Source organism: Rhinolophus sinicus, linkage group LG18 (genome assembly GCF_036562045.2).
Source record: "Rhinolophus sinicus isolate RSC01 linkage group LG18, ASM3656204v1, whole genome shotgun sequence".
Lineage (NCBI taxonomy): Eukaryota > Metazoa > Chordata > Mammalia > Chiroptera > Rhinolophidae > Rhinolophus > Rhinolophus sinicus.
In genome coordinates this window covers 950,802-962,840 of record NC_133767.1, presented here as the reverse complement: position 1 = coordinate 962,840, position 12,039 = coordinate 950,802, and the positions used below count along the sequence as shown (strand labels likewise).

At 43.3% G+C, this 12,039-nt stretch overlaps 1 protein-coding gene across 8 annotated transcripts in view; it reads left to right on the top strand.

The window, feature by feature from the left end:
• TNRC6A (trinucleotide repeat containing adaptor 6A) overlaps positions 1-12,039 on the top strand; it is a 126,453-nt gene that overhangs the window by 18,132 nt on the left and 96,282 nt on the right. For all 8 annotated transcript variants that reach the window (XM_074322876.1, XM_074322874.1, XM_019750173.2 and 5 more), the window contains one exon: positions 444-569. In XM_074322876.1, the coding sequence (XP_074178977.1) occupies positions 490-569 (80 nt within the window). In that variant the 5' untranslated portion in view covers positions 444-489. Of the gene's footprint in view, positions 1-443; positions 570-12,039 lie in introns of those variants that run through there.

Genomic DNA, 12,039 nt, shown 5'->3' with positions numbered 1-12,039 from the left:
GAAGTCTGAGCCGAATGACGGCCTCGTGGGATGGGAGGTTTGCAAGGACTGAGCTGCACGGAGATATGAGCAGGTCCTGCCTCAGGCTCATTCCTCACCATTTAAGTGATGGGTTTTCTCCCTTAGACTCTCTCTCTCCCTCTCTCTCTTTATTCTGAAAGCGGGTAGTTCAGTCCTCAGTGAGTATAACGATTGGGGTCAAAATACCAAGGTTGCAGATTATAAATCCTCTCCAATATGAAGAAAAGCATCTTTGAATGTCCTCTGTCCTTCCCTTGCATTCGGATCTGCTTTCGTGAGAGGGGCAGGAAGGGGTGGAGTGAGTGAGCAGCAGGAGTTACGTGCGGGTGTGTCTCAGAGCTAAACACACCGCTGGCTGGGTTCGGGAGGGAAAGGAATTAAAAGTGGAGAATGACCAACATAACGCACCCCTTCATTCTCAGGTGTGAAAGCCGAGGCCCAGAGACGTCATGTGATTTGCCTGCAGTCATGCAGCTTGTGGCAGAACCGGACCTGGAAGCCAGGTGTCCCAGCGCGCAAGACATTCCGCGACCCTCGGAATGGAACAGGTACCGTTACTTGCCTGGGGACCACGGGTCAGTCTGATCAGCCCGGAGCTGCCAGGAAGCGTCAGCTCACAGCTCTGACAATTAGTGACTTAGGGACAAAATCCAAACTGGGTCTGAGGAAGAAGGTGAGGTTTGAAACTTAACCCTCATGATCCCAAGACAGAGACCAAGTGCCATGCCCACGGCAGCTGTCACTTCCTCGAGGTGGAGCCATCTCTGGCTGGGTCATGTCCATCTTTGGACAGCTTGGTGGTGAGTCACTGTTTGGCTTGTCTGACCCTGAGCCTTCTGCAGTGCAATTCACAGTGTTAGGAAAATCAGTGGCCTCTTGCAAAGGACGAGTGGGGGTCGGGGAGAGGGGGCCAGGAAGATCAGCTGTGGGGCTTTTGTAGAGATCGGTGAGGGAACTAATGCGAAAGCCTGGCCGGTCCTTCTCAAATTAACCCAGGTATTCGGTCCACCACTCAGAAGATGGTTTTCCCAGCAGAATTGCTGATTAGGACAGGTGTGGATTCCTTAGCTGCGTCCTTGCTAAATCTTCATGTGGTTCCTCTCAGCTACCACGCCTGTCCACTTTCCTCCTTGGTTCCAGCTCGCGCCCGTTGCCACACCCACCTCCTTTCCACCTTCCCGGCTCCCACCCTTCCTGCTTATGCCCCGTTTGGCTCCCCTACCCTTTCACAGTAGGTGCTAACCCCCCCTTTGCCTGATTCAGCAGCTTCCTCTGGCTACACTTCTGTAGTGGCCATTCTGTTCGATTCTGCAACATCCATCCACCCCGCCCCATCGTAGCAGCAACCCTGCTCGGGGGATAAAAAAGTCCGGTCCACACTCTGCCACTGCCACCCTGTTGAGTTTGACTTGCGAACAGTCCTTGTGTCTCTGCACCACTTACTCTGAATCAAAGTGCCAGGAGTCGGCCACTGACCGCCCAGGTTCATGGCCACCTCCTGGGACCTTGCTCCTTCAGCGCCCGTGGGGGACGGTGACAAAGGAGGCAAGGGCTTCAGTTGCCTTCTTGTGAAACCTAATCCACGTGGGTAGTTCTCCCGGCAGGAGAGGTGGTGCTAACGAGAAGGGAGGGGTTCTAGATCAGAGCTGTCCTATAGAATAATGACACAAGGCACACATGTGGTTTAAAACCTAGTAATCACATTTGAAAAGGTAGAGGCAAGTGAAATTAGTGTTAATATTGCATTTTATTTAACCCAGTACTTCTGAAATTTGCTCGTGTCAGCATGTAACCAATGCAAAAAAAGTTATTAATAAGATATGTTCCTGTTTGTTGTTGTAAGCCTTTGAAATCAGGGTGCATTTTATGCTCACAGCACTTCTCAATCCGGACGCTAAATTTTCATTGGAAATATTTGATGTGTATTCATACGTACAGTAGGAAAAGTAGAATCACACACCCATGCTATTCTAAGCAGACTTAAAAGTTTTCTCATTACTGACTTGAGTAGCCAAGAATCATTTTCCTTTCATCACTTCCATATTGACACAACAAATTCACCTTTCGTAGAAGAATTGTTTGAAGCAAAAGCATATCTGTTTCAACACTGTCCAAGTTTTGTCAATTCCCTGACTCTTCAGTCAGCTCAGTATTATTCACATGGAATGTCCAGGAGTATTGGATACACTCAAAAGTCAGTCTCAGTTTATCAGTGTCAACAAAACAGTCTTCCCATTTTTCCTGTAGGTTTTGCAGATAATTTACATAATGCTGGTATTACAGTATTTTGCACATTGATTCACCTTAGACAATGTATAAAATCATTGCTACTCAATGACATTTTTGAAACGTTTCCATTTTGATGTAAATTCTTGCACCCTTCCAGCGAGGTGACCCAATCGCTCTTTCTTGCTTTCGAGCTTCAGATGGATTTCATTCACAGACACCGTGGTATCAGTGAGAATGTAGAACTCACACTGCCACATTTTATCTTGGATTATTAAACAGTTGGTAGGAATTCCTTTTGTTTCCAGAAACCTTGTATTGGAATTGACAGTAGAGTAAATCTTGGAAAGCCCTTCCGTGACTCAACCGCTGAACGTGGGCGGACACACAGAGCACCACCTTCCCTCTCCCCGTTCCTTTCCATAAACCGGTGACTCACGCAGAGCAATTTTAACGGCCGTGTCCACAACACTTTCCATAGAGTCTGCTTCTGAAAATGAGCACAAATATTTTCAATATGTCTCATACGGTGGAATGAGGCAATAAGGAAAACACCAGGCTCTTGTTTTGAAATTTCAGTAAATCCAGATTTTTGACTGAACATAGCTGGAGCACCATCTGGCATGAAAGAAACTATTTTTTTTTTAAATCTAACTGAAGTTCTTGTCAGATGTAAAAGATGCAGAAAATCTATGCCCCAGTTTGTTTTTCTAAAGCCATGAATTGGCCCTGTTTCTTCATAATTGTGGAAGACCTATAAGACTAACTATGCCCAAAGTATTATTTGGGCAGTGTCTCATGGCTGTGAGGCATAAAACATTTGCTATTTTTAAAAATTTGAATTAATTATTTTTGCTAAGTTCTTTTTTTTACGGGTAATTGGAGGCTTAATTGAAGATGGTGGACTTTTTATAAAATATCGTTTTAGTCTTTTTCTCCTAATTTGCTCAAAATGTTTCATTACTGAAATGCTAATTTCTTTTACCATCTTCCCGTTAAAATTTGTGTGTGTGCCTGTGTGCCCAAGAATCCAGGTCCTTTTAGAGCTGGCCAAAACTACAGTCTCCGATCCTATTAAAACCAATTTCAAATGGTTTTGTTCAACATTTTATTCTAATTTCAGGCAACTAATTCCATCAGTTCTTTTGGGATTGCAAGATACGCATACCATAAAATTTCCCATCGTAACCATTTTGAAGTACACAGTTGTGTGGCATTGAGTGCACTCACTATGGTGCCGCCATCCAGCCCCAGAGCTTTTGTTTATCTTCTGAAACTGACACTCTGTCCCCATTAAACCCTTTCTCCCCAGGCCCTCCCCCACCAGCCCCTGGCAACCACCATTCTGCTTTCTGTCTCTGAGTCAGACTACTCTGGGAAACTCATAAGTGGAATTACAAGTACAGCCCACGTCTTGCTTGTCCATTCACCCATCAACAGACACCTGAGTATCTCACCTGAGTTGCTTTCAGGTTTTGACTGTTGTGAATAAATGCTGCTGTGAACATGGGGGTGCCCATAACCGTTCCCTGCTTTCGGGTGTATACTGAGAGGTGGAATTGTTGAATCATGTGTCATTTCAGTGTGGAATATTTCGGGGACCCGCCATACTGTTTGTTCACAGCGGCTGCACCATTTTCCATGCCCACCCGCTGGGCACAAGGTTCCAGTTTGCCCTTTACCAACAGTTGTCATTTTCTGTGGTTTTGGGTTTTGGTTTTGGTGGTCACCATCCGAATGGATGTGGGTGGCATGGCTCTGTGGTTTGACTTGCATTTCCCTGGTGACTGGTGATCCTGGGACATCTCTTCATGTATGACACCAATTCCTCCTTGGATGTGGAGAAAAAACTTCCAGTCAAACTCACTCGGTCTCTGCTGAACACGTCTCAATGTTTTCCACTTTATTATGTCTTTTAATGTTTGTGTCCCAACAGACACAGCATTTTTGTTTGCTTTGCCTCAGCAAATGGCAAGGGCTGTCCATCATGAAACTTGAGAAGTATCTTCTTCGAGTCTCTTTTTGTCTTTATGATTCTGCAGCTCCCTTCGACTCTGCATCCGTTAGATGTTTCCACTTTCAATTTAAAAGTGTGTTCCTACTAGAAAAATAACTGAATTATGTTATAATTAAAATAATATATTTTTTGATTCAATTACCAATTGCAGTTTGCGAAAGGTTCATGCCACTCAGGCCATCTGCATTAAATATTCAAGTAAACACATTACAGCGTTAGATCAGTGCCCAGGAAACGTCATTCACACTGAATCAGTCCATTGAGACCCCTTGGGCTGGTGATATGTTCACACGCCATCCCAGACACAGGCACACGTGTCCTACCGGTGACTGTGCACACGTGAACATGTGTCCTGCAGTATAACAACAGTAGCTTAGGCCCTGCAATGATGAGAGGACAAGTATTTGTCTGTCCTACCGAAGTAAAATTGAATTTGACAGGAAAAAAAGTCTCCTCCTGATTCCGTTTTGACGTTGTAAAAATGAAGTAAAGCGCACGCTTTGGTTCTCCTCGCATGGTCGCACGTGTCAGGCTCGGGAGCTGCCTGTGGCGAACGGCTACGGGTTTGGAGGGTGTAGTTCTGGGAAATGTAACACAGCGACAGGAAGTTGTTCGGACAATCCACTGCGTGGTCTCCTCCCTGCAGGAACCGCACCTGTGCAGGAACCGCACCTGTGCAGGGAAGGCCTGTAGGCGAGTCTTGTGGCCGCGCCATCGACAGTGGCCACCATCCACCCACTGGGTCGTGGCCAAAGGAACTGTGGTGTGTTCATTCTCAGGAATGTGCCACCACAGTTTAAAATAGAGACAGCTGACCCTTGAACAACAGGGTTTTGAACTGTGTGGGTCCATTTACACACGGATTTTTTTTTTCTCAACACACACTGTAAATGTATTTTCTGTTCCTTGTGATTTTCTTAGTAACACCTGCTTTTCTCGCGCCGATTTTATTGTAAGTACAGGATTAATACTTAGAACATACAAAGTCTGTGTTAACTGTTCATGCTATCAGTAAGGCTTCCGTCAACAGTAGCCTATTAGTAGTTAAGTTTTGGGGGAGTTAAAAGTTATATTTGAGTTTTCGACTGCATGGGGTGGGGGTCAGCTCCTTTGACCCCCATGCTAGTGAAGGGTCAACTGTATATGGTTAGATCTCTAAGACATGTTAGGTGGGGAGGGAAAAGCAAGTTGTACAATGTGATTTCATTTTTTTAAAATGACACATTTTAAAATTTATTAATGCATGGATGGATGATAGATATACATGATAGATAGATAGATAGATAGATAGATAGATAGATAGATAGATAGATAGATGATAGATGGATGGTAGATAATATGTAGATGACAGATAGATGATAGATGGATACACACTAGAGTGGTTAGTTCTGTCCCTCGGTGGAGGGAGAAGGGAAACTTGGCTAGATGTAATAAGAAGAATGGTTTCATGGATTACTCCTATAATTAAAATTAATTGGAAAAAAACTTGAGAAAGGGGAAGTCTTGACAGCACTGGGAAGATGAACGAAACACTAATTAGAATTAACTACAGTATAGATTAAATGGTCTAAAGAACTGTTACCACGTGGTTATAATATTTAACGCATATGTCAAAAGGAGTTCTTCGAGAAGATGCACCAATTCCGTAGCGGCCTTTCTGTAAACCATAACGGGGTGTGCCAAGCAGTGATCGGGCCTGATTTCCGAGACGTTGGCTCCCATCCAGGGGCCCCGCCACAGGCCACGTGCCATTGCATTAAAAGCCTCTGGACCACGGTCCCAACTGGCACCACCCACTCACCTCAATGCTTTCCAGCGGTTGTGCTTGGAATTCCTAGTCCCACGGGCACTGCCCTTTCTCCTCTGCTCTCCTTGTTTCTTCAGTGTAGGTGTTGGCGAAATGGTCATTCGGATGCAAACGAGTGGAGACAGGAACAAACACACAACCTTCCTCAGGAAGAGGAGGGAACAAATGGAAGCTTTTGGGACCCTTTGCTTGCTGGGCTTCGTCTCAGAGACACCCAGTTTCAGGTTAATAGACACCCCAGTGCTGGTTTTCTGCCTCCCCATGGGTCAAGTTTACCCCAGGGCCTCCAGGACACGGACTGATAACTACTCCTTACCCCAAATTTCCCTTGGCCTACCTGATGTTGGCTTAGTGGCTAAATCAGCCCAAGAAAGCAATTCAGTCAACAGAGAGGCCTGAGAACCTTCTAGAACTTTGTTGAAAAGCACCTGAAATTGGGGCTTTCAACCACTTCCTAAACTGAAATTCCACTTCCCTAAGGTCACTGCCTGTTACTGAGACAGTAGGATGGAAACTGAACTACCTAAGCAGAGGATGTGTGTCTGTGAATAAAACCGAAATGAACAAATCTATAAAAAGCAGAACAGGGCCACCAAGGAAGGTGGCGTGAATCAGTGCATGTGACAGGAGGGAAAAGTCCACAGGGGAGCTCTAACTTCAGACGATGGCGAGACCGAACGTAGCAGCAATGAAAGGACTTCGCCAACCCCATGAAAAAAAACTAAGCTCTTTCGAGTTTTGAAATCTAGCTCTATTGCGTTTCCAAGAGACAAATCTAGTGCAAAGTGAATCAAAGCGTTCATGGGGGGGAGGGGGCGGGGACTAAACTACATCAGAAATAGAAAAATAAAGGAATCAGCAGTAATGTTACTATTACAGGGAGGAGGACGTATAACCAACTACAAACATTTGGACAGAGTATTATTTTACAGTTGAAAGTACAAGCCCCTGAAAGGTGTGAGCATTGATCAACACCTGTGAGATAGAAAGCAAAACACTGGCGGAGAAAAAAATGAGAGAAACTGCCAGAGACTGAGAACCTGCCTTGTGCTTTTAAACCGTTTCCACTATAACAGCTGTTTATTTCTGACAGGACTTGTAAGGAGGACAGTCTTACAAGAGCTTTTCCTGACTCCAAGAGAATATACAGTTTACGTGCTGGCTGAATTCACCATAACTAGATCCAGAAGAAAAATTAAGCTCCCATGAGAAATGTAGCCTACCACTTGAGGAAAACAGCAAAATTCTCTACAACAAACTAGCAAATGCCATTTTCGGTATGAAACGTTTATTGTCTTAAGGTTTTAGGTTAAACGGTCTTTGGAACTCTTAAAGCCAATTTCTGAATTTAAGACAGTTCCTTGCCTTTCTTAGTTATCAAACGTAGAGAAAAACTTAATTTTATGATGACAGAAATTCATAAAAGGATAGCTTTAACTTAATTTTATGACTAGCATGTATTATCTTTTCAACATGGTTTTAAAAATCTATTTAAGTAAAACCCAGATTTTTTTGCATTCTCAAAAGAGCTGGAGTCAACAGTTTTTTAAGTTAGAACTTTTTGGTTAAGTGCCATTGAATTTATTGCCTCAAATTTAAAACAAGTCTTAGGCAAAGAAGTGGTGATTAAAAGTAATTATTTCTATAAAAGTATAAGAAATATTGACAAAACTAAAATTGAGCAAGATATTAACAAACTTTTCATTCTGACAGAACAAAATTTAAGAAAATCAGGATTTGAGTAATAGAATTAATAAATGTTAGACAATAAATACATATCAAAAAAATGTATGGTTTTCAAATATACAGAGAACACATAAAATTAGTCTGCCAGGCCAAATGAAAACTTAAATTCCAAAGGCAGAAATTGTGCAAGTCAAATTATCTCATGAAAACAAACTGTAAATAAATAATGTCAAGCGAGTGAAAAAAGTCAAAAGACTTAGAATTTTAAAAATCACCCATATAAGTTACTCTGGGGAAAAGAGGAAAATTACAATTTCGGTTTCTGTTTCTGTACAAAATAACACAAAAAGAACACTACCATTCAAACTGATGCGATGTGGGTGCCCCAGTAATCAGAGGCAAAATCACAATTTTAAATGCTTTTATTAAGAAAGAATGAAAAGAAATGGAATAAGTTTCTGATAAAAAAAAGAGGTCATTAAAAAATAACTAAATGAACTGAAATAGCAGGCAGGTGGAGCCAGTGATGATAAAATCTAGCTATATAGTTTAGTTATTTAGACATTACTAAATTAAACAATAGAAACAAAGATTAAATCAATTATTGATCAGGATCTTTGATAAGATCAATAAAACAGTAAGTACTCTAGAGAGATATATCAAGGAAAATAGAGTACGTATTTCAAAATTTGGAAATATTTTTTTTCCCCAAAAAAGGGGAGGAGGTATAGCCACAGATACAGTTGAGATTTAGAAAGATGTTGGAGAATATTTTCTCGAATTTATGCTAATTACATTAAAAATTTTAGATTATTTTATGGTGCTTTTTATGGTAACCAAGCTATGTGGTGAGCAATGCTTATTAATAGATTTCAGAACGCTGAGCATTTCCTGAAATATGTTAGGTGTTCTTTAGTAATATCTTATTTAAGATATGATATTTGTAAATGAGCTTGTATATAGTTTTTGTGACGTGATTTTCAGGTTTTGGTGTGGCTTTCACAGAAAATATGGGCAGCTCTTCTCTGACATATATATAGAAAGAATTTATACAGAAGTGGAATTGTCTATTTCTTGGCTATTTGGAAGAATTCCTTGAAAAAGCCCTCTGGGTCTGGTGGATTCTTTATGGGAAGCTGGTTGATAACATTCTGAGTTTTGTTCCCGCTTACTGTTTGAAGATTTCTAACATTCTATTTTTTGGGGTACAGTTATTTATATTTTTCTAGAAAAATCATCTTTTTCTTTCTTTTTTTAAATAAGAGTTTATTTGAGCCAAACTGACAACATGTGCTAGAGAGCAAGATCTCAAATGCGCCCCGAAAATCATCTATTTCATCCAGATTTTCAAATGTAATTGCACAAAGTTTCACTAGGCACTAAGTCTTTGAATTTCCTCTGTGTTATGTTATTTCTCCCTTCTTGTTTCTAATGCTATGTTTTGGGGACTTTCCCCCCTTTCTAATTAATGAGTCCACTCAATAGTTTATCTATTTTACTCTAACTGGCCCCATCCCAAGGAGTCAGTTCTTGGATTAACCAATTCTACCTTTTTATTTGTTTTGTTCTCTAAGGTACTGATTTCCATATTAGTTTCTTCCTTCTGATATCTTGGGATAGTTTATTGCTCTTTTTTCTAGCTTCTCTGATTGAATATAAAATCATCCACTTTTGCCTTCTTTGTGACTACGTTTGTTTAAGGCTATGTAGTTTCCTCTTAGCAGCCCAGCTTTGGCAAATAGAACATAGGTTTTGATATGTATTTATTTTAATATTCAGGATATTAAGGAATTTTTGGTTTAAAATTTTGCTTTCATTTCTCTCTTTCCTCCTCTCCCCCTCCCTCCCTCTACCTCTCCCCTGTGCTTCTCCCCAGCCCAGCTGGGTTGGTAGGTTTCTTTCCTTCTAGTTTTGTTGTTCATTTCTAGCTTTCTTGTTTCATGATTTGAAAACAGTCCGTACGGTTTCTAGTGTTTGAATTTTGCCAGGATTGTCTGTGTGGCTATTGTTATAAAAATTCCACAGGCACCTTGAAAAGGTGTGTCCTCTATTATCAGTATGTAGCACTTGATACAAAACTACAACGTCCTCTACATTTGGGTCCTCTACGTCTTTGTGTTAATTTCCTCTTCCGTCGTGGACTGGCAGAGGTGAACTGCGTACAGTGAGTCTGTCAGGCCTTGGCACCTGTTGGGAGTTGAGTCTCTGGTCACTAGGATGCTGTCTTCATTGTGCTCTCATGTCATTGAAGTTTGGGCCCAACTACAGAGTGTCCATAGCCTTTGTCATTATAAAATGCCCCCAGTGGGTCCTGATTGCCGTCATTTAACCTTGGAGTCAACTTTGTCTGCTATTGATATCACGAACCCAGCTTTCTTTTTGTTAGCCTTACCTGGCATGTCTTCGTTCATACCTTCCAACCTTCCCAAGAAACTTTGTTTGACGTGTTCTTTTGTTTTCAACCAAAAGCTGGGTTTTGCTGTTTGGACCCAATCTGAACGTCCGCCAGTCGCGTCCTGCCAGTAACCCCCGATCTCCAAGAAAAGCCTCTAATAAATCCTCAAATGCTTCTATAAAAGAAGGTCTGGTGAAACTCTGTGAGCAGATAGCGCTCTGCGTCAGAGAAGTGTGTGTTTGTTTGGAGAACGGGTGATGGGGAACAGAAGTACAGACAGAAACCCGGGGAGCTAAGCTACAGCGTGAGAAGGAATAGTGGTGGGGGTGGCAGCGAGACTCGGACATCTGGGGAGCAGGCCTGGGAGGGCTTAGCTCGCCCGACGCCTGCCCAGGAGAAGAGGCTGACAGTCCTGTAAAATGTCACTTCCCTGCTTCCTTTGCAAGGCTTGTTGTCATGCTGCTTTTCTACAGGGGAAAAAGGAGCTTTTTGGCCCTGGCGGTACATTGCAATCACGTGGAAAGAAGTGTTTAAATGGCCCACCCCCCTTGTATCAGAATCTCTGGGAATCAGGGCTGGGTATTTGTATTTTACAAAAGCGAATTCCCCGGGTGAAATGCACGCATAGCCCAGGCTGAGATCCACGGCTCCAAAGCGTTTCCATTACGTTTACAAAGACCTTGTCTAATGTCATTATGGAAACCTTAACACAGGGGTTCTCAACCTCCCCACTCTTGACATTTTGGATAGTTTGTTATGGGGGCTTGTCTTGTGCATTGTAAGGTGTCTGCTTAGCAGGACCACTGGTCTCTATATGCTCTTTGCTCATTGCACCCCACTCCTCAATTATGACGATAAAAGATGTCTCCGAACACTGTCAAGTGTCCCCCGGGGGCCCCAAATCACTTCTGGTTGAGAAGCACTGCCTAAAAAGAATTGCTAGAGGTGCCCCTTGTGGACAGTTTTCTTGGTGGGGGCAGGTCTTTCCCTGCCCGGCCTGCGTCTATGCTGCTTGGTTGTCGTTGGAACGTTTGCGGGCGGTTCCGGCAGCTGATGGGAGCCCCACTTTCAGTGGGGGTGCTGTGAGCACTTCACTAAGGAAACAATACATGTAAATTGGAAATCTCCTGAATGATCCCGAGAAATGGTGTGCAGAAGCACAAGTTGGGGGAAAAAATGGAACAAGAGCTCAGCCTGGGAACCTGTTGGAACTTGGATGTTTACGTGTTGCGTTACCGTGTTTTTTTCAGTAGCTTCTACTGGCGAAAGCCGCTCTAAAACTCTGTGGCTTAAAACAACACCGCTTTACTGTTCATGAGACAGTGGGTCGGTTTGCTCTGGTCTCGTCTGGCCCCCTCGAGTGTCTGTGGTCAGCTAGGGGTGGAGGAGCAGTGGCTTTGCTGGTCTGGGCTGGGTGGTCATGTGTGGGCCTCAGCTGGAACAATGCGACTTTGCCCTCTTGGCCCGTCACTGTGCAGACGGTCGGCCAGACCTGAGCACACAGTGACTCCAGGCAGAGCATCAAAAGACCAAGCGGGGACATGTGTGTCCTCTTGAGGCCCGGGCCTGAAACTGGCCCATTGTCCCTTCCTGGCCTTCTTTTGGTCCTGGGAGAGCCTCTCTTGATGGACTAAACTGCAAAGTCACTTTGCAAAATGACAGACAGAGGGTGCAGGGTGGGGGAGTGAAGCACTGGGTCATTTCTGCCACATTTTGGCAAGCTGCTTCCCTTTGTCAAACCTCGGTTGGCTCACCTGTAGAGCAGGTGCGTTGCCAGCCTGAGCTGTGGTGACGCTTTGATGCCAGTGCGTCATCAGCCCTCGCTGCTATCTTGTCATTCCACTCTTCACAGATCTCCGTAGTTGCGCTTCACTCGGTGAGTGAAAT